This window comes from Saccostrea echinata, unplaced genomic scaffold (genome assembly GCF_033153115.1).
Source record: "Saccostrea echinata isolate AGI-Se365-2 ecotype Australia unplaced genomic scaffold, CSIRO_AGI_Sech_v1 ptg000008l, whole genome shotgun sequence".
Lineage (NCBI taxonomy): Eukaryota > Metazoa > Mollusca > Bivalvia > Ostreida > Ostreidae > Saccostrea > Saccostrea echinata.
In genome coordinates, this window is record NW_026889757.1 from 756,506 (window position 1) to 775,306 (window position 18,801).

Consider the following 18,801-nt stretch of genomic DNA (forward strand, 5'->3'; position numbering starts at 1 on the left):
GTGGAGGTGGTGATGTGGGGGGCGCAGGCACAGGGGCTGGCTCTGGGCAGCCATACCGGCAGAGGGGACAGCCTTCTCCTCTGTCGATTAGTCGCGCTGCACAGAGATAACACGCAGGCCTCTGCAGGCATCGGCCGCAGAAGAAATTACTTTGTTCACCGTCACATAAGCAGAGCACACAATACCCCTCCGCTACGGGTGCTTGTATCCCCCACCCGGGGATACAACCCTGGAACACGGCCCGGTCCTGCGGCTGTGGTGATGGTGGAACTGCAGCGTTGAGGAGCTGCTGGATTCTTACCCCTGCTGCTGGTGACGAAGGGGGGGATTCTGGAGAATCTGGTAGGTGAAAGTTTCGTCCTTCCTCTTCCGGCCGCGGATGGTATATTGGGTCAGGGTAATCTGCTGGTGTTGGTCTCCTGTAGGGACTGTGCCTGGAATATGGAGTGTGTCTGGATCTCCGGCTGGAAAAGCTGGCAACATCACCCACTCTGACTCTTCCCATGTTGAGGACAGCAAACTCTTCTCCCGTTCTCTGGTCCCTCACTACCATCTGTAAAATTACTTCTACGCCCCGTTCAATCCAAATGTTCTCATGGAACAGGGAAGCCATCGTAAGTGTCGCTGGAATAAGCTAGTAACGAATGACAGTTAACAGCTGACGAGCGTCGGTATTTATACACACAGCGCGACCCGAAAAGAGAGCACCCTAAAAGCCCGGATGAAACAGAGCTCAAAAAATCATGGAGAATTCAAATTTGTGTTATTTTGTGTTTGTGAATACATACATTGGATTAAATAACATATTATGGAATGATATATCCATTCAAACCTTCTAGTGAAAGAACGAAGGTAAGTTTTGAGGATGATTTCACAGTATTTTTCATACATGACATTTCTGCGTTGTTTAGAACAGACTGATTCATGCCGAACCGAAGGCCTAACCTTGACTGACCTGAATACCTAAAATAAGGAGTTTTAGACTTTTAAAAGTGTGACACCAAGAAAACTTAATGTCTATCCTAAGATCGAACCTAAGGAAAAGTGTCGAGAGGGTTTTTAAATCAAAAGAATTCATACAAGTGTAGAAATAAACTTAGCGTCGGTCTAAACATAAACACAAGGGAGGTCAAAGGTCAGCCATTTTCAGAAAATCACTGTATAGACTTGTATAGAGTATATAAGATTTTTTTCAATCCTGACCTTTGATGATGAAAATTTTGAGATGAATACCATCGGAAACTTATAAAAACAATTTGTATCTACTTTATTTCCAATGGGAAAGTCTAGATTTTTATAAAAAAGACCAAAACATCTCAGCGTCTAAATGTATAGACTTGTATAGGGAATATAAGATTCTTTTCAATCCTGACCTTTTAAGATAAAATTTTTAAGATGAATAGAATCCGATTGGTTTAAAAACAATTTGTATACACTTTATTTCCAATGAGAAAGTCTATATTTTATTAAAAAAGACAAAAAAACATCTCAGCGTTCGGGGGGTGGAGGCGATGATGATCTGGTCTGCTCTGGCCTACCAAATGGGGTCAAAGATCTTCTTCTTGCTTTTGTGTCGGTACTAAGCTGAACTCGCATCATAGGGCATCTCACCAATTCCTCCCCATCAGAAATTCTTCTTAAAGAGTAGTAAGAGACTAGTTCGATTCCGGGAATAAGAAATAAATCTTCGTGGAATTCCTCTGGGGTAATATATCTTCTTCTTGCTTTTGTGTCGGTACTAAGCTGAACTCGCATCATAGGGCATTTCACCAATTCCTCCCCATCAGAAATTCTTCTTACCGAGTAGTAACAGACTAGTTCGATTCCGGGAATAAGAAATAAATCTTCGTGGAATTCCTCAGCCATCGTCTCTGGTCCTTAGTAAATCAGCTAGCTAAGGAATGACAGTTAACAGCTGACCAGCGTGGGTATTTATACACACAACAGGTGTATCTATTTTTAGACCCAGCCAAGATTAGGTACAGGACCCTCTGTGCAGGTGTTTTAAGAATTTCATCTCGTGCTTTTTGCACGAGACCCTTAACTAAAAAAGGTATATAAACTCAAGAGTGAAGTCAGTTAGAGCATCAGTCTTTCAGTGAATACTTTTTTTTTTGGCAAAGAGAATAGATATAGGACACACAAGTCAATGATGATGAATCCTAATGATGTTTCAGAGCAGAATCTTACAGAACTGATCAGCATGGAAGATTTTGAATGGATGATAAATGAGATTAAAGATCCCATTGGAATGAATTTGGACATGTATCAGTACATTCCTGAACCCATCACCAAAGAAGATATTTCATCTGAGACTCTTCCAGAATTGATGAGCAAAGAAGATATGGAATGGATTGTCAATGATGTTAAAGATTCTATTGCATTGGATTTAGCGGTCTACCTCATTCATGAACCCAAAGAAGAGATGAGGAAAAAAGGTATGTAAAACACATAACATACCATCTGTCTTTGAATTAGTATTTTTTTTTTAAAAAATAGGCAAACATAGGATACATGCAATGATAAATCTTCATGATGTTTTTTTTCAGATGAGAATCTTCCAGAATTAATCAGCAAAGAAGATATGGAATGGATAGTGAATGACCTTAAAGAAGATCCCATTGGAATGGATTTGGACATACATCACATTACAGAATCCATGACCAAAACAGATATGAGGATCCTGAGGAGTCAAATGAATGACATTGCTAATTTACTGGAGGATTTCAAAAAAACAAGTAAGGACACGGGCATGGGTTTAATACAAGAAAGATTATCCAAATTAGAAGGGCAAGTCAACATGATGGAAAAGAACATGAAAAAAAGTTCTTACCAGACAAGAAAAGACTCACCACCCCTCAGAAATGAGTGTATTGAAGATCAACACTTAGTGAAAACTCACGAAAAAAAGACTCAGAAACAAAAAAGCACTCCTTGTGTGATGTTATATGATGTACAAAACACTCTTAACACAGTGAGTAACAAAAGAAAACTTGAAAATACCAATATAAATGATAAACTGAAAGCAAAAATCCAAAGAAGGTGATCTGTGTTTTTTTTTTGTTTTTTTTTTTTTTGTTATTATTGTTCTTTAAATGATATAAATATTTCAAAAATCCTTTTTGTTTTGGTTTTTTTGTACACTCTAGAATGAATTCTGGGTCTATTTTTAGAATCAATTCTGGGTCTATTTTTAGAATCAATTCTGGGTCTATTTTTAGATCCCCCAGGTGTAGCTATTTTTACACCCATCCCTGGTCTATTTTTAGAACTCTGGGGGATAAAAGTGCACTAAACACACCCATCCAGGTCTATTTTTAGACCCATCCACAGGTCTATTTTTAGAACTCGGGGGTAAAAAAAAAAGTGCACTCAGTTGACCCGCCTATCTAGACCCGTAATAACTACTGAGGTTGATTATTTACTCGTCATTCCTAACATTGAAAGATCAGATTCACATTCTCTTGTTGTTTGGGTCAGAAAAAAATATGGAAAATAAACAATCATCGATATGATATATTGTTGGATGAAAACTTCTTATATGTAATCAATGGAAAAGGTGATAATAATGAACTGTGATTAATCTTATAAATCCTGTAAACAATATAAAATATAAACGGGGCAAAATTCTGAACCCTTTGAAAACATCAGATGTGGGATCAGGAAACATCCCCTGATGATATAGATGATATAGAAAAGTTAAAACAGGTGTGTTCAATAATAAGGCCATAAAATTCATTGTTAAAATGATGATTATTTTAGGTTCGGATGGCCGAAATATGGAACTTTTAGTTACCCTTGTGGACTGTGGATCCAATATCAACGCTGTTAACAAAAACGGGTACAGCCCATTGAATTCCTATGTCAAAGACGCTGAAAAACTTAAAAGCAAAGATGTGATTGATCTGATATCTAAGGGTGCAGATCCGAATTGTTGCCCAGAAGGATGTGAATCCCCCCTAACTAATGCTTTAAAGAGAAAGCAGTACGAAATAGCAAAAGTTCTTTTGGAATCTGGAGCGCTAGTTAATCATGTCAGTAAATCTGGTATTACAGCGCTTTCCATGGCTGTTTCGCAAGAAAGGACAGGTAAAGAACTGTAACATGTATATAGATTTTAAGGTCACATGAGTTTACTTAGGTGACCTATTGCTATCTGTTTTCGTCGTGCGTTAACATTTAAACATTTTCAGCTTCTTCTATGGAACCACTGAACCAATTTCAACCAATTTTGGCATATAGCATCTATGGGTGAAGAAAGTAAAAATTGTGAAATTCTTGGTCCCTGCCCCCCTCCCGGGGGGGGGGGGGGCTAAGGTGTGGGGCTTAAACCGCCAAATTTAATGCAATCTTTAAAAATCTTCTTCTTTACTCCTGGACATCAAGCAGTCAAATTGTTGGCATGATTGTAATAAGCATTAAGCCCTTTCCGAAGTTATGAAATTTATGGCCCCAGGATAGGGGTTCTGGTGCTAGAGCGGGGCTCAGTTGAATATATAGTGATTATTTACTTGAAATTCATCTCCTCTGTTTCAGGTATTAAGGAAACAAGCTTAATGTAAAGTTTTGATGAGGTAGGGTGTCTCTTCTAAAATTGTGAATTTCATGGCCCCTGGGTCAGGGGGTCTGGTGTTAGGGCGGGGCTCTAATGAATAATAGTGAAAATGTATTAAGCCGATAAATTAAGTACAAAACTATGATGAGGAAGGGTGCCTTTTCCAAAATTGTGAATTTCATGGCTCCAGGGTCAAGAGTTCTGGTGTATTATTGCGGGACTCTAATTATTACATAGTGAAAATGCATTAATACTTTAAATCTTCTCCTCTGCGCATGGGAAATAAGCCGATGAATTAAGTACATATTAAGTTATGATGAGGAAGGAGGCCACTTAAAAAATTGTGAATTCCATGTCCCCAGGGTCAGGGTTTCTGGTTCTAGGACGGGTCTCTTCAATATATAGTGAAAATGCAATGTTTGTTTTAACGAAGCCGAGTCTAATTATTGCTACCCTAGATATTTTAATAAATTTTCTTGAATGAAGTTTTACAATTATATTAAGTATTTTAAGATAAAAAAAAATCAAATGTTTACCATCCCGATTTCTTAGGGGGCCATCTCAAAAGTTGTCAAATTTTACTATTGGACCCTATGGAAATTTGTTGGAAAAGCTCCAAATTATCACATTTTTCTCATATTTTTTGTATTTCTGCCCTAGGGATTTCCATTTCAGTCAAATACATGAAAGTTATTGTAAAAAGTCACCAAATTGTGAAATTTCAAAAAAATTGACCATCTGATTTGGTCTAGGAATTATTACAAAGTTTATTTTTTTTCGATGCCATATACATGTACCTCTAAATTTGCCATATTGCTTCATACATTTTGTATATACCGGTCAGGTGAATTATTTTGGTAAAAATAACGATGTTTAGATTGCTGGTATGTTTCTTCTAATATTCTGTCAACGATTTTTAATAAAATGTCCATGGACGTCTTGAATACTCAAACGAGTCATGCGTCATTCTTCAGCGTCATGCATTGCTTACAGAACCAAAAACAGTGACGTCGTGAAAGCCATTTCAGCGTTTATTCCTAATTATTGTCTTAAGGACATACGCAACGTAGTTTAGACTTTATTGTCTTTTTTCCCTGGAGTTGAAGAGTTCCAATACTAAAAGGAACTGTGTGCTGCATTTTAATGTCTATATATTCTGTTGTACACTTCTTCTTAAACAAGTTTGGATAAACAAAACATCTAGAATATATGTTGATTATTTTCAGATATTTTTCTTTGAATTATACAAGTACGCAGCTATGTTAAGGATGTCCGAAGGCTTAATATGTATTAGATACATGTATATACTATTTTATGTTGAGCTATGTTTTGATTTCAATTTGTAATCTATGTATACATACACAGTTAAGTTGTAAAGAGAGCTGAATAAGGTATTATAAAAAAGCATTTTTGTGATGTCACATGACTGTGTTGATCACGTGACGGACACTTATAAATTTTCTTAAATGTTGCACAAAAATCGCATCGGCACAAGTGAAAAACAAAATTATTGTGAACGGCTTGTTACATAAATTAATTAAACGTATTCTTGGGTATATAAAAAGTGCTGGGGGCAAGTATGAATTTTATTTACTAAGAAAATATTTCACGAGAAATTCAACTTAACCACATACAAGTGGTCATTTTCCACTCTTCATCGCAATTTATACAAAATGGGATAAATTACATGCAATCCCCCAGCAAATCTCAGTTACAGGACATATTTCACCCAGAATATCTTTAATTAATCCTTATTATTCACTTGTGCCAGTCTAATATATATAAGATTTATGAATTCTAAGTCTGTCTACGGGCGTGTATGGGGGAGCATTTCACATTCTTTTTTTGTAATTATTTGAATACGTACATGTTAGACAAGAAAAAGTAATAACGATATTATACTGCAAATATTCACCATCATAACAGCCTTAAAACAATAATCTAGACACATGAATTAAACATCAACGTAGAAAATTCTACATGTGATGTGAAAGGAATGTAAAAGTTATGACACTGTCCCCGTCATTTTTGCAGTGACATGACGTCATACGCCATTATGACGTCATATGTAGATAGTTCAGAGAAGTTTTCACGGCTGGTACACTGTGACATTCTTCGGACAGCCGTATCCTAGCTGCGTAGTTCATCAGCTGATATCTTTTTAAAACCCCTGGTAATGCATACTGATTTTTTTGTCTATGAACATCTGATGGCACTATAATCTTTAAATTAAAAATATCTTGAAAAATTATCAGTAGGTAAGGTAGGTTGCGTATGTCCTTAAAAGCACATTTTAAGGAGGCTGGGGGTCAACAAATTAACCATCAGATAGAACTTAATTTTTTAGATATGATATCTTAAGCTGTCAACTATCATTTGGCAAACACAAATTTCACACATTTTAGTTTTAAAATTTGATCATTTTTGTATACCTCTATAGGGAGCTCTTCTTCTAAAGGAGATCAATATAGTCTGAAAATGGCCACAACCACCCAGCTCTCTTAAGACCCATGAACGTTACAGATAATGTAAAATAATTTTAATTTTGTATCAAAATTATAATACTTAGGATAGGTGTTGTGTTGCACCTACGACTGCCTGAAACTAAAAACCTGCGCAAAGTCATGCGCACTCGAATTATACTCGGCCTCGTTAAAAAATCTTCTCCTCTGCTTCTGGGTATCAAGGAAACAAATTAATTGCATAGTTATGAAAAGGTAGGATGTCACTTCCGAAATTGTGAATTTTATGGCCCCCAGTTCAGGGGTTCTGGTGTATTAGGGCGGTGTTCTTATGAATAATAGTGAAAATGCATTAATTCTTTGAAATCTTCTCCTCTGCTCCAAGGTATTAAGCCGATGAATTGACCATATAGTAATAATGAGGAAGGGTGCTTTTTCCGAAATTGTGAATTTAATGGCCCCAGGGTCAGGGGTTCTGGTGTTACGGCGGGGCTCTAATGATTATATAGTGAAAATGTTTCAATTCTTTTTAGGAGTTCGGGGGGGGGGGGGGAGAGAGATTATTTAATACATACTGAAAATAAATTCTTTGAAAATCTCCTCTGCTCCTTGGTATTAAGTAAACAAGGTAAATGCATAGTTATGATGAGGAATTGTGTCTCTTCCAAAATTGTGAATTTCATAGTCCCTGAATCAGGGGTTCTGGTATTTGGGCGGGACTCTATTGAGTATATAGCAAAATGCATTAATTCTTTAAACAAACAGACTAAATGCAATAATATAAATATAAATGTATAAATATTAGTAAATGTTTTTTTTCTCTGCTCCTTGGTATCTAGGAGGCAAACAGATTACAAAATCATAGTAAGTGAAGCAAATGAGAATTACTCCCCTTTGCTCAATTGTGTAAAATCAAGAAATCCTTGTATCTAATTTAATTTACGTTATTGGTTGAGATTACAAAACAAAGAATGTTATATATATATATATATATATATATATATATATATATATATATATATATATATATATATATATATATATATATATATATATATATATATATATATATATATAAACAAAATAAAAATGATTGTTTGGTTTGAGAAAAGCATGCTCAAATTCGGATTCTTGCTTGAAAGGCATTATAAAAGAGTGACATAAAGATTATTTATGTATCAAAGGGCCAGTTATATTTAGTATGTGTACATGTATACTGTTGTGTCCTGTTTGACAATTGATGATTTATTATCAGGTTTATGTTCAGAGTTTAGGTGGCAACAACCTAAAATTGTTTTATACTTTATTGAAGTGAACAAGTGATCAGAAAGCCGAGGTGACAAATAGCCACGTTGTATAGCCAAGTGGCGAGTGCTTGTAACAATATTTAATAATAGCTTCTTTTGTATGTCCAAGAGGAAAGTATCTGTACCAAGTGTTACCAAGTTGCAAGCAGCTACATGTAAGTTGTATGTGTAGCCAAGAGCCATCATCTCGAGTAAATGTACAGGAATTAGAGATTTCTCTTTGTACTTAATTGTAGCACTAGGCAAGTGACAAAAACTCTGTTTGTATATTTTGAATACCTTACAAGTGTCCCTTGTATTTGTATATTTTGCATTCATTATCATCCCTGTAACACTTGGGAAAACCAAAGTACGATCCCAAGGATATCACTCATGTCTCGCACGTTACAATAAGCAAGGGTATTTTTACCAGATTTTTGAAATTCTTGGGCAGAATAGCTTCATCTATTATTATTTTGTTTTATACTTCTGTAACCGGTTCTTGTAGATCAAATATAGACAAGAGTATGTAGGGTTAGATTCTTATTTATTCCGTGGAGATAGACGTTGATTTCAAACTGTTGAATTTATAGATTAAATAAATGTTTTAATCAACCCTAAAATAACAAAAAGAACATATGAATACATAAACAACATATAACAAGCACATTCACTTTACAACACAAAACGGTCACAATTTAAACACATAAAACATTCATTTAGGTCATTACTTTACACTTCATACAAACGCATTCAAAGGGTGATAACTCTTTGAAACTCAGATTGAATTTATTGATATAAATTATATTTCTCTACACTGAAATATTTACAATACTTTAAAAATATGAGTTTAACATACCAGTGTTTGGAACTGAGTGATTACACAGTATTCTCTCAATCAGGATGACTTAATAAGAGTTATTACATGATGATCTAATAGATTAATAAATTATAAAATCATAATAATTCAAAGCCAGATCTTAATTCCAAAGATCTACATGAATTAGCTAGATTAAAACATAACTAGCTCCTACTTTACAATATCAATCTTAACTTTAATAACTTTAGAACTTTCTTCTAGCACATTCATACTCATTTAGCAAGTTTAATTTAAAATACTTTATTTTCATTCATTATCTTTATTTTTTAGTGTATGATCATTAGATGCATTTTATAAAAGTTTTACTTACAGTTTATGGGTGTTTGATATACTCCAAAAAATCAAATCTTAATAAACAGACACAGAACTCTGACTACACCCTTCTGAGACAAAATCTCTAAATGGAATAGTAAAACAAAGGTTTCTCGCCTGAATGGACATCTCTGACCAAACAATGCCAACCGACCCATAGAATGTATGAAAACAGATAATACCCTTATTTATAAATAGACTAATCCATATATCTACCTTAACCTATAGTCTTTGGGTAAAACCATTATTTAAATAAGGATGTTTATGATTTTAAACAAAAACTGAATAATAACACATTAGTAATGCAAGCGCAGCGCTTATGTAAATGTATTGCTGAATTAATTGTCGACGGATTTCCGTTAATTCGCGATCATGGCAAGGAGCACAGCGGGTGTGACCGGACGGCAGTGGATGCTCACTCCTCCATGGCACCTGATCCCACCTCCGATGTTTGGAGGCCCGTGTTTGCTCTGCTCCTATTTTGTATTGTTTAATGCACTTTTGAGCTTGAATACTGTTCGTTATCTCCATATATTTCATGATGAATGAATGAAATTCCTGAAATAAAATATATAGCATAATTAAAAGAAAATAAAACTAAGTACAACTACCACACTTCTGTGGATCCTTTACAGTGTTGAATAATACTCAGGTAACCGTTAAGGCCCTTGGGACTCTTGTTAAGATTCTATGTCCTCATTTGAGTAATGGATTAACTGACTCTATCTTATATTTATATTCTATTTCGGCAAAACCGTTTGAATCACTTTGAACACCATTTTTGGGTTGAAGACGTCAATTTTCTTCTACAACTATAATATATATATATATATATATATATATATATATATATATATATATATATATATATATATATATATATATATATATATATATATATATATATATATATATATATATATATATATATATTTATTTATTTGTTTCCAGGATATTTTCGTGAGCAGGTTTCCAGTTTTGCTGAAGGAAAAAGTAGGTAGTTTAACATATCTATGCAAATTATATATATATATATATATATATATATATATATATATATATATATATATATATATATATATATATATATATACATGAATATTTTTGAATCTCAAAAAAATTCAAAAAAATTAAAAGAATAGTTTTGTTTGTTCAAATGTTTTACAACTGAAAAACGCTTACATATTTGCAGATATAAAGTCTTTCAACATTTCATGTTCTAACAATTATTTTTGTGATAAATACAAATAATTATAAAGATTTGACCAAAGGTGTACCCTTTATTGGTTCTTCAGCATGTTTTTAAGACTCATTTTAAGCCTTTAAAAATTACTAGTCAATTGAAATTAAGATCATTTATTTGCAAAAGTTGTAATTTTCATATGTTGTACTGTTGATATCTGTTTTGAGAATTCCTAGATTAGTACAAAAACAAAAATACCTTTCCTCATTAATACCCTTTAGATTAATATCAAAAGAAGAGAAGTTAGCTATCACTTGCTTTCTATGAACGATCGATCACTGTTTCTATTATTGTAGCATACAAAACAATGCGAGAAGAGATCGTGGATTATCTTTTAGAGGCTGGAGCTGATGCCAATATCCAGACAGAGCAAATGACCTCTCCGCTTTGCAATCTGTTGTCATGTCCATTCAGATCAGATACCTTGGCAATTCTTTCTAACCTTTTACAGCATAATGCCGATCCCAACATTGGGACAGAAAATCCGCTATGTTTGGCATCAAAGGTAAATTCAGATGCTGTTGAATTGCTTTTGAAAGCTGGGACCAATGTCAATAGAAAAGGGTCAGACGGAAACACACCATTAGTAAAATGTTTAGATTCCAAAAATGCGGGTAAGTACACGACATGTTTGAGAATCAAATATCAGCTTTCTTAATAAGTAAGTTAGTCATTTATTTATAGTGACATATTATAAATAGATGTACTATATTGTGTTACACCTTAACCACTACGGACTGTGAAATGCATTTATAAATTATCAGATTTCATACATTCAATGACTTCAAAAAGTAAAAAAAAAACGATAGGACGATAAACAATTCTCTTCAATTTCTGTTTTAATCGATCTGTATAACTTGAAAATCTTTTGCAGTCTTTAACTATTGACCATAAATTGTCACATTAATTCAACATAGTGAAACTAACTCACTGTCTATCCTAGATGACATGGTAGAGACTTTGAAGGCTTTGATAGAAGCCGGGGCAGACACAAATATAGCAAGCAACACTGGAAAATACCCTTTAGAAATAGTCCTTGAAAACTCTGTTGTTCGTGGTAATATACATATTGTTAAGGAATCACCACGTCCAAGGTTATGGGCATCAATGTATTCCGAAGAACAGACCGAATTACATTTGGAAAAACTTGTATCTCTGTTACTTGACGCTGGAGCAAAGTCTGATCAATGTAAACCGGGTGTAGATTCCACTCTACATATTGCTGTGACCATTGGAGAAACAAATGTTTTAAAGTTGCTCATTAGCAATGGCGCTGACGTGAATCATATTGGTGAAAACCAAGAAACACCTCTACATCGATATTTAAAGAAAGGTAAATTTATCTGCAAAATGAAGAGGTTATATAGGTAGTCTTACCCAATTTCAAAATATTAAAATACAATTGAAACTTACCTCATGAGATTACATTTAATTTAGATACCCAGAATAGAAACCAAGAAATTCTTAAGACAACAACGAAATGGTTCGTTCGTACAGTACCAATATTGGACAGCAACCTAGATACTGTATTGGATATTCTACTGTCATGCAAAGCTAATCCAAATACAAAAGATGGAGATGGAAATATTCCATTACGACTTGCCCTAGAAACAAATGCAGAGGACTTCCGAAAGCTACTAGCAGCAGGAGCTGATCCCTTTTATGAAGGAGAAAATATGTTCAAACATTGTGTCATTTTGGGTAATATATCACAGTTATTAATGCAGCTCATGTTTAAGTCACTATGATTCTTTTGAAATGATACCGTAATTCGTTTTTCAATAATTAATTGAAATTATATTTTATTTTTATCTCTTCAGATGATTTTACCTTCCTTAACGTACTGCTTCAGGAGAAAGGGACAGCATGTATATGTGATAGTCTATTTTCCTCATTTTGGGAGAAACAAAATGATGCTACACTCTACAAAAATAGATTACAAATTGCAAATGTGACGTTACAAATGTTAAGTACGCCCCAGGAGCTTGACGTAGATAGGAAAAATCGCTCTGGCAAAACACCTCTCCTCTACTTTTGTGAACAAAATGAAGACATGGTTGTAGAAAGGTTGTTAGAAAGAGGAGCAGATGTTAACATGGTCGACAATGAAGGGCGAACGGCATTGCATACAATATTTGACTCTAAGGGTTTGGGTAATCTTTAATACTTATTTGAATTACTATTTTGGATGCATTAGTTTAATTAAGAATCATTTTATGAGGTCGCACAGAGTACCTTTAGTTGATATAAAAAATCAATTAAAGGTGGAAGCTGACTTAAGTACTATTGAAAATTATATAAAAGTACATTGAAATAGTTGGTTCAACATCTGTATAGAAATCAATAATATCAATGTACTTGATTATTGCCATTTCAATTTAAGAGAAAGAGAATGACAAAGTCATTACAAATTCGTTTTAGCAATATTCATCGAATGAGCTCTTTTAAGTTTAAATAACGCAAAAAATCTTGATATACAAATTCTTAAATTATCTTAATTTTCAACTTGTAGGTGAGGATGTAAAATATCATATTCTTACGCTACTGATGAAGAAGAAACCTGATGTGAAAATTAAAGATGCAACTGGGAAGACAGTTTTCCAGAAAGCAGAGAAAGTATACAAAGAAAACCAAGAACATTACTTCTTCAGATACAAAGACACAGACTACAGATGGTTGTCGTTTCTAATGAAAGAGACGTTGCTTACAGGAGAAATTTGCGAAAAACATCATCTTACTTCCTTGCTTTTGCTAGCAGCACAGAGAAAACACTTTGGTTTCATGACGTCGTTGGTAGAGAAAGGTGCCGATTTGTCAATCAAAAAGGATCGAAAGGGAATTTTACATCTGTGCTGGTCACGTCAATACCATTATGAAAGTAATTTAATTTTTAGGTCACCTGAGTCACTCAGGTGACCTATTGCTATCCGTTTTTGTCTGTCATCGTGCGTCGTCCGTGTGCGTTTAAATTTGAACATTTTCATTTTCTTCTCTGAAACCATTGAACCAATTTAAAATATTTTGACATATAGCATCTATGGGTGAAGGGGAACAAAAATTGTGAATTTCATGGTCCCTGCCTTCCTGGGGCCTAAGGGGTGGGGCTAAAACCACCAAAATTAATGCAATCTTTAGATATTTTCTTCTTTACTCCTGGACATCAAGCAGTCAAATTGTTGGCATGATTGTAAAAAACATTGAGCCCTCTACCAAAATTGTGAAATTCATGGCCCCTGGGACAGGGGTTCTAGTGCTAGGACGGAGCTATATAGATCATATACATGTAATGAATTTCTTTGAAAATCTTCTTCTCTGCTCCTGGGTATTAAACAAACTAACTAAGTATATAGTTATGATGAGCAAGAGTGCCTCTTTCAAAATTGTGAATTTCATTGCACCTGGATCAGGGGTTCTGGTGTAAGGGCGGGGCTCTGTTGATTATACAGTAAAAATGCGCTCATTCTTTGAAAATCTTTTTCTCTGCTCCTGGATATCAAATAAACTAATAAAGTACATAGTTATGATGAGCGAGCAAAAGTGCCTTTTCCAAAATTGTGAATTTCGTGGCCCATGGGTAAGGGTTCTGATGTTAGGACAGGGCTTTATTGATTATATAGTGAAAATGCATGACTTCTTTGAAAATCTTTTTCTCTGCTCCTGGGTATTAAATAAACAAACTTAGTGCATAGTTATAATGAATATGGTTGCCTCTTCAGAAATTGTTAATATCATGGCCCCTTGGTCAGTGGTTCTGGTGTTAGGACAGGGCTCTATTGATTATTTAGTGAAAATGCATTAATTCTCTAATATCTTCTTCTCTGCTCTTGGGTATGAAATAACCTAACTAAGTTAATAGTTATGATGAGCAAGGCTGCCTTCTCAGAAATTGTGAATTTCATTGCCCCTGAGTAAGGGGTTCTGGTGTTAGGGCGGGGCTCTGTTGATTATGTAGTGAAAAATGCATTAATTCTTTAAAATCTTCAATGCTCATGGATATCATTTAAACAAAGGATTGCATGGTTAAGATAAGCAAGGATACTTCTTCTAAAATTGTAAATAGCATGGCGCCATGGTCGGGGGTTCTGGTGAAGGAAGGGGGGGGGTATATTGATTTTATAGTGAAAATGCATAATTTCTTTCAAAGTATTTTTTCTACTCATTGTTATAGAGCAAAGAAACACTTGTATAGTTATGATGAACAAGGGTGCTTTTTTCAGAACTGTGAGTTTCATGGCCCCTGGGTCACATGTTTTGGTGTAAGGGTGGGGCTTTTATAATAATATAATGAAAATGCAGTATAATTCTTTTAAATAATCCTGTCTGCTCCTGGATATTGAGCAGATAAACAAAGTGAATAGTTATGATGAACAAGGGCGCTTCAAAACTTGTGGTCCCAGGGGTTCTGGTGTTTGGTGGGTGTTTGTTGATTCATTGATAATATAATGAAAATGTGTGAATTCTTTGAAAATCATCAACTAATTGCATAGTTATGATGAGGAGGATATCTTCCAAATTTATAAATTTTATGACCCTGGGTCATGGGTTCTGGTGTTAGGGTATGTGAATATGTAGTGAAAATGCATTATTTCTTTGAAAAGCTTCTCTGCCCCTGGGCATATTTGGAGCAGACAGAGTAAAAGTTTTAATAAGCAAAGGTATTTTTTACCAGAATTTTAAACATCTGGACCATTTGGTTAAGTGTTCTGGTCCTGCAAGGGCTCTTTTAATTTGTTTTCTACTGAGCGAAGTTATTCCCCTTTGCCATTCACTTTTGATAATTAATCACTGTTACAGTAAATAATGTATTTGAAAAGTTAACAGAATAAGAGAATTATGCAAGAATTTTTATTGTATTATACAAAGAGTACTTTCATAGTTTTAATGATCAAGTAGACTTGGAAATAGTAGATGAATAAAAATAAGACAAAAATAACTTATCTTTTTAAATGTTCTTCAAAGGCCAAGAGAGGCCAATGTGAGAGGTAATGATATGTGGTTAAAAAGAGATATATGTTAATAGTCTGTGTAGTAAAAGTAATAAATAGGGGACATCAAATTACTAGACCAATTATTTTGTTGTTCCTAATCATACTTTTTTTTGGGGGGGGGGGGGGGGGGCAACAAAACTTCATTTACCAGTTTATGGATCCTCTAACTTGTTATATTCTACTCAGGTGACCGTTAAGGCTCTTGGGCCTCTTCTTTACTCTTAAATTTGTTTTTTTCCCTTCTGTTTTAATTTTTCCCGTTACTTTTTCATACAGTCTGTTCAAACGAATCCTCCCATGAACTTTTGAACGATTTCAGCTTCCTCACTTGAAAAAGGTGAAGATAACTAACAGTGATCGATCTAAAAAAGCAAAAAATAAAAGCTACAAACAATAAAAATCTGTGAACTGGAATCCCAAGGAAATTTCAGGGGTTGGATCAGGTGTCTTGAAAGAGTAAGCATTCCTCTTCGATCGGTCACAATCGCCACGAGCCCTATGTATTGATTAGGTAGGCGGAATATTCCGTAATCAAAATTAGTATAAAAACAAAGACCTAACAAATGGTATGAAATATGTAAGCGAAATCAAACCCAACGATGGGTTATGTTTGCCAAAAAGGTCATTATAACGAGCATTGAATTCACGAAATGCTGAATTTAAACAACGTGCTGAAATTTATGTGACATCAATTTATCTAGCTGCAATAATGTAGCCCTCTCTGATTTTATTAATCTGATATTTTCCGAAAAGGGTTACAATTCCACTGCATCTCCGTAATGGTGCAAATATATTTTTAGATACGGGCGACTGCAGGCAAAATAAATTGTTTTTTCATTCAACTTACTTCCAATAAGACGGAATTTTTATTCATTATCAACATCATAGCCATTTATACGCGAAAACCAAGTAAAATAAATCTGCGTGTTTTGCAGTAGGTCTCCCAAGCAGCCATGATAGTTCTCGCGTGATGAACTGAGATTTGCGCTTGAAATTTAGAATCACTTGATAAAGTAAATGTCGGTGTTGATAAATGTTTGTGTTGTATGATATCACTAAACATCGATAAATAAAAGCATTCCATGTGATCTTATCTTAGTGTCAGACGCAAGATGAAGTTCATGGATCTTTTTCAAGTTGTGTTCTATTATAGAGAAAAATTAGTTTTCTCGGCCCTTTAGATCGTCTCTCGTTCAGGATCAGAACCAACATTTGTTTGGTATTTTCTCAAAATGCCTATACGGTGCCGCTTGATGACGAGATAAAAAAAAATTGTTTGGACGAACAACATATTTTTCGGACAATATAGATATTTGTTCGGACAAATAAGAAAATTTGTTCCGACAAATAAAGTTTCGTTCGGACAAATTAAATATTCGTTTGACAAATTAGATATTTGTTCGTGCGAATTAGATATTTGTTCGGACAAATTATAGTTGTCAGGTACAAATTAGAAATTCGTTCGGACAAATAAGATATTTGCACAGGTACTAGTAATATTATCTTGAGAGATTTATACCTCCTTTTGGATTTTGCAGGATTCATTCCCTGATGTATACATATATTATAGGGAGTATGAAATCCATAATATTTGTTAAACATAAATGGCTCTTTGGAGCAAAGACATACACATGTCGTAACAAGACATGTTATAATGGAGTCAGATAAGTTGATTCCGATAATTCGGAAGTTTGAATATTATATAAAAAGTTTATAAGGTTTAAAGTCTGCCATTCTGAAGGTACATTATTCCGAAATCCCACTCGTTCAAAGGGTCCGCCACTCCAAAATTTATTGGATAAATCAAACACATTTTAATTATCTAAATATATATTATTGAACATGTTGCTAAAGCAAGTGCTCGTGCTTTTCAACATCTGTGAGAAAAAAGAGGGTTATCCCACTCCCATACCTGACACGCGCATAAGCTTTGTCATAAATTAATATCATAAGCTTCTATCAAAGCACTATTTTCTGGTAATGCCAAACTTTTAACGGTGGGGTTCTAGTTGTAAGTTAACCACTTTTATGAAAAAATTGCAAGAGCCATCCCTCAAAGTTTCTTTTTGTTTTTTTGATGGTTTTTTTGTTTGTTTGTTTGTTTGTTATTTTTTATTTTGTTTTTTGTTGTTGTTGTTGTTTTTGTTTGTTTTATTTTTGTTTTGTTTGTTTGTTTGTTTGTTTGTTTTTTTGATTGGTTAGGTTTTATTTTTTGTTTGGTTTTGGTTTTTGTTTGGTTTTTTAATTTTTTTTAATATATATATATAACGCTTTGCGTTAAAACGCAATAATCCTTCCTTTTAAGGATTCGTTTTGCATTTAAACACAATGATACTGTAGTTTCAAAATTAGACATCAATAAGCCAAAGGTTATAGTTACTGGGATCCGACACTTCAAAGAACCGTTTGGTTCTGTCTTTTTTTGCAAAGTTTTCCAATTTTTGAAAATTGTAGTAAAACAATGGCTTCCTAACAATCAGAATGTCTTAAACGTATTAGAACCCAACACTCTTAATTAAGCCGTTGGTCAATTGCTTACGTATCACATAAATAAAGAACGTTTCAATGGTATTAAAAAAAACCTTGTCAATTTGCTAGTACACATCGATCAATCTGTTTCATTTGATTTTGATCTCATATGATTCAATCACCTGTGTTCTTGTGTTTACTGTATACAACCATAGGAAAGGTCTAAATACTTCATCATGTTGTACGTAATTCCAACATTTCATTGATCTTTTCCTGAACCCATTTATACATGTGTTGAACTTCGTGACCGCAACGTGGGGGGATAGTTTATTAATCATTTTTTCTCCTTTAGTCTTTTATTTAGAAGATCCATTCTAATTGTTTGAAGAAATTGTTTCAAAGTAGAAAAAACAAAGAGAAAAGTGATTTGTGATTGCAAGCAACTGACCAAGTATTCATTAAGAGTAAAGCGATCTAATCAGTTAAAAACATGTCACGTTTTTAGGTTGCCTTTGTTTTTACAACCCGACATTTTTTTTCTCCTATATAAATTCACATCAGTGATTTATCCTTTCAAAGAGCGTTTGCTCGGAGGAATCTGATTCT

General features: G+C 34.2%; 1 protein-coding gene across 1 annotated transcript in view; it reads left to right on the forward strand.

Annotated features, from left to right (window-relative positions):
• The first annotated feature begins 2,152 nt into the window (after nt 1–2,152).
• Nucleotides 2,153–18,801, forward strand: part of LOC133181124 (serine/threonine-protein phosphatase 6 regulatory ankyrin repeat subunit B-like) — a 37,644-nt gene continuing 20,995 nt past the window's right edge. Inside the window, exons 1-8 of the mRNA XM_061315666.1 lie at nt 2,153–2,438; nt 2,550–2,978; nt 3,763–4,089; nt 11,035–11,352; nt 11,682–12,071; nt 12,176–12,439; nt 12,559–12,891; nt 13,251–13,541. Coding sequence (XP_061171650.1) covers nt 2,153–2,438; nt 2,550–2,978; nt 3,763–4,089; nt 11,035–11,352; nt 11,682–12,071; nt 12,176–12,439; nt 12,559–12,891; nt 13,251–13,541 — 2,638 coding nt within the window. The remainder of the gene's footprint in view (nt 2,439–2,549; nt 2,979–3,762; nt 4,090–11,034; nt 11,353–11,681; nt 12,072–12,175; nt 12,440–12,558; nt 12,892–13,250; nt 13,542–18,801) is intronic.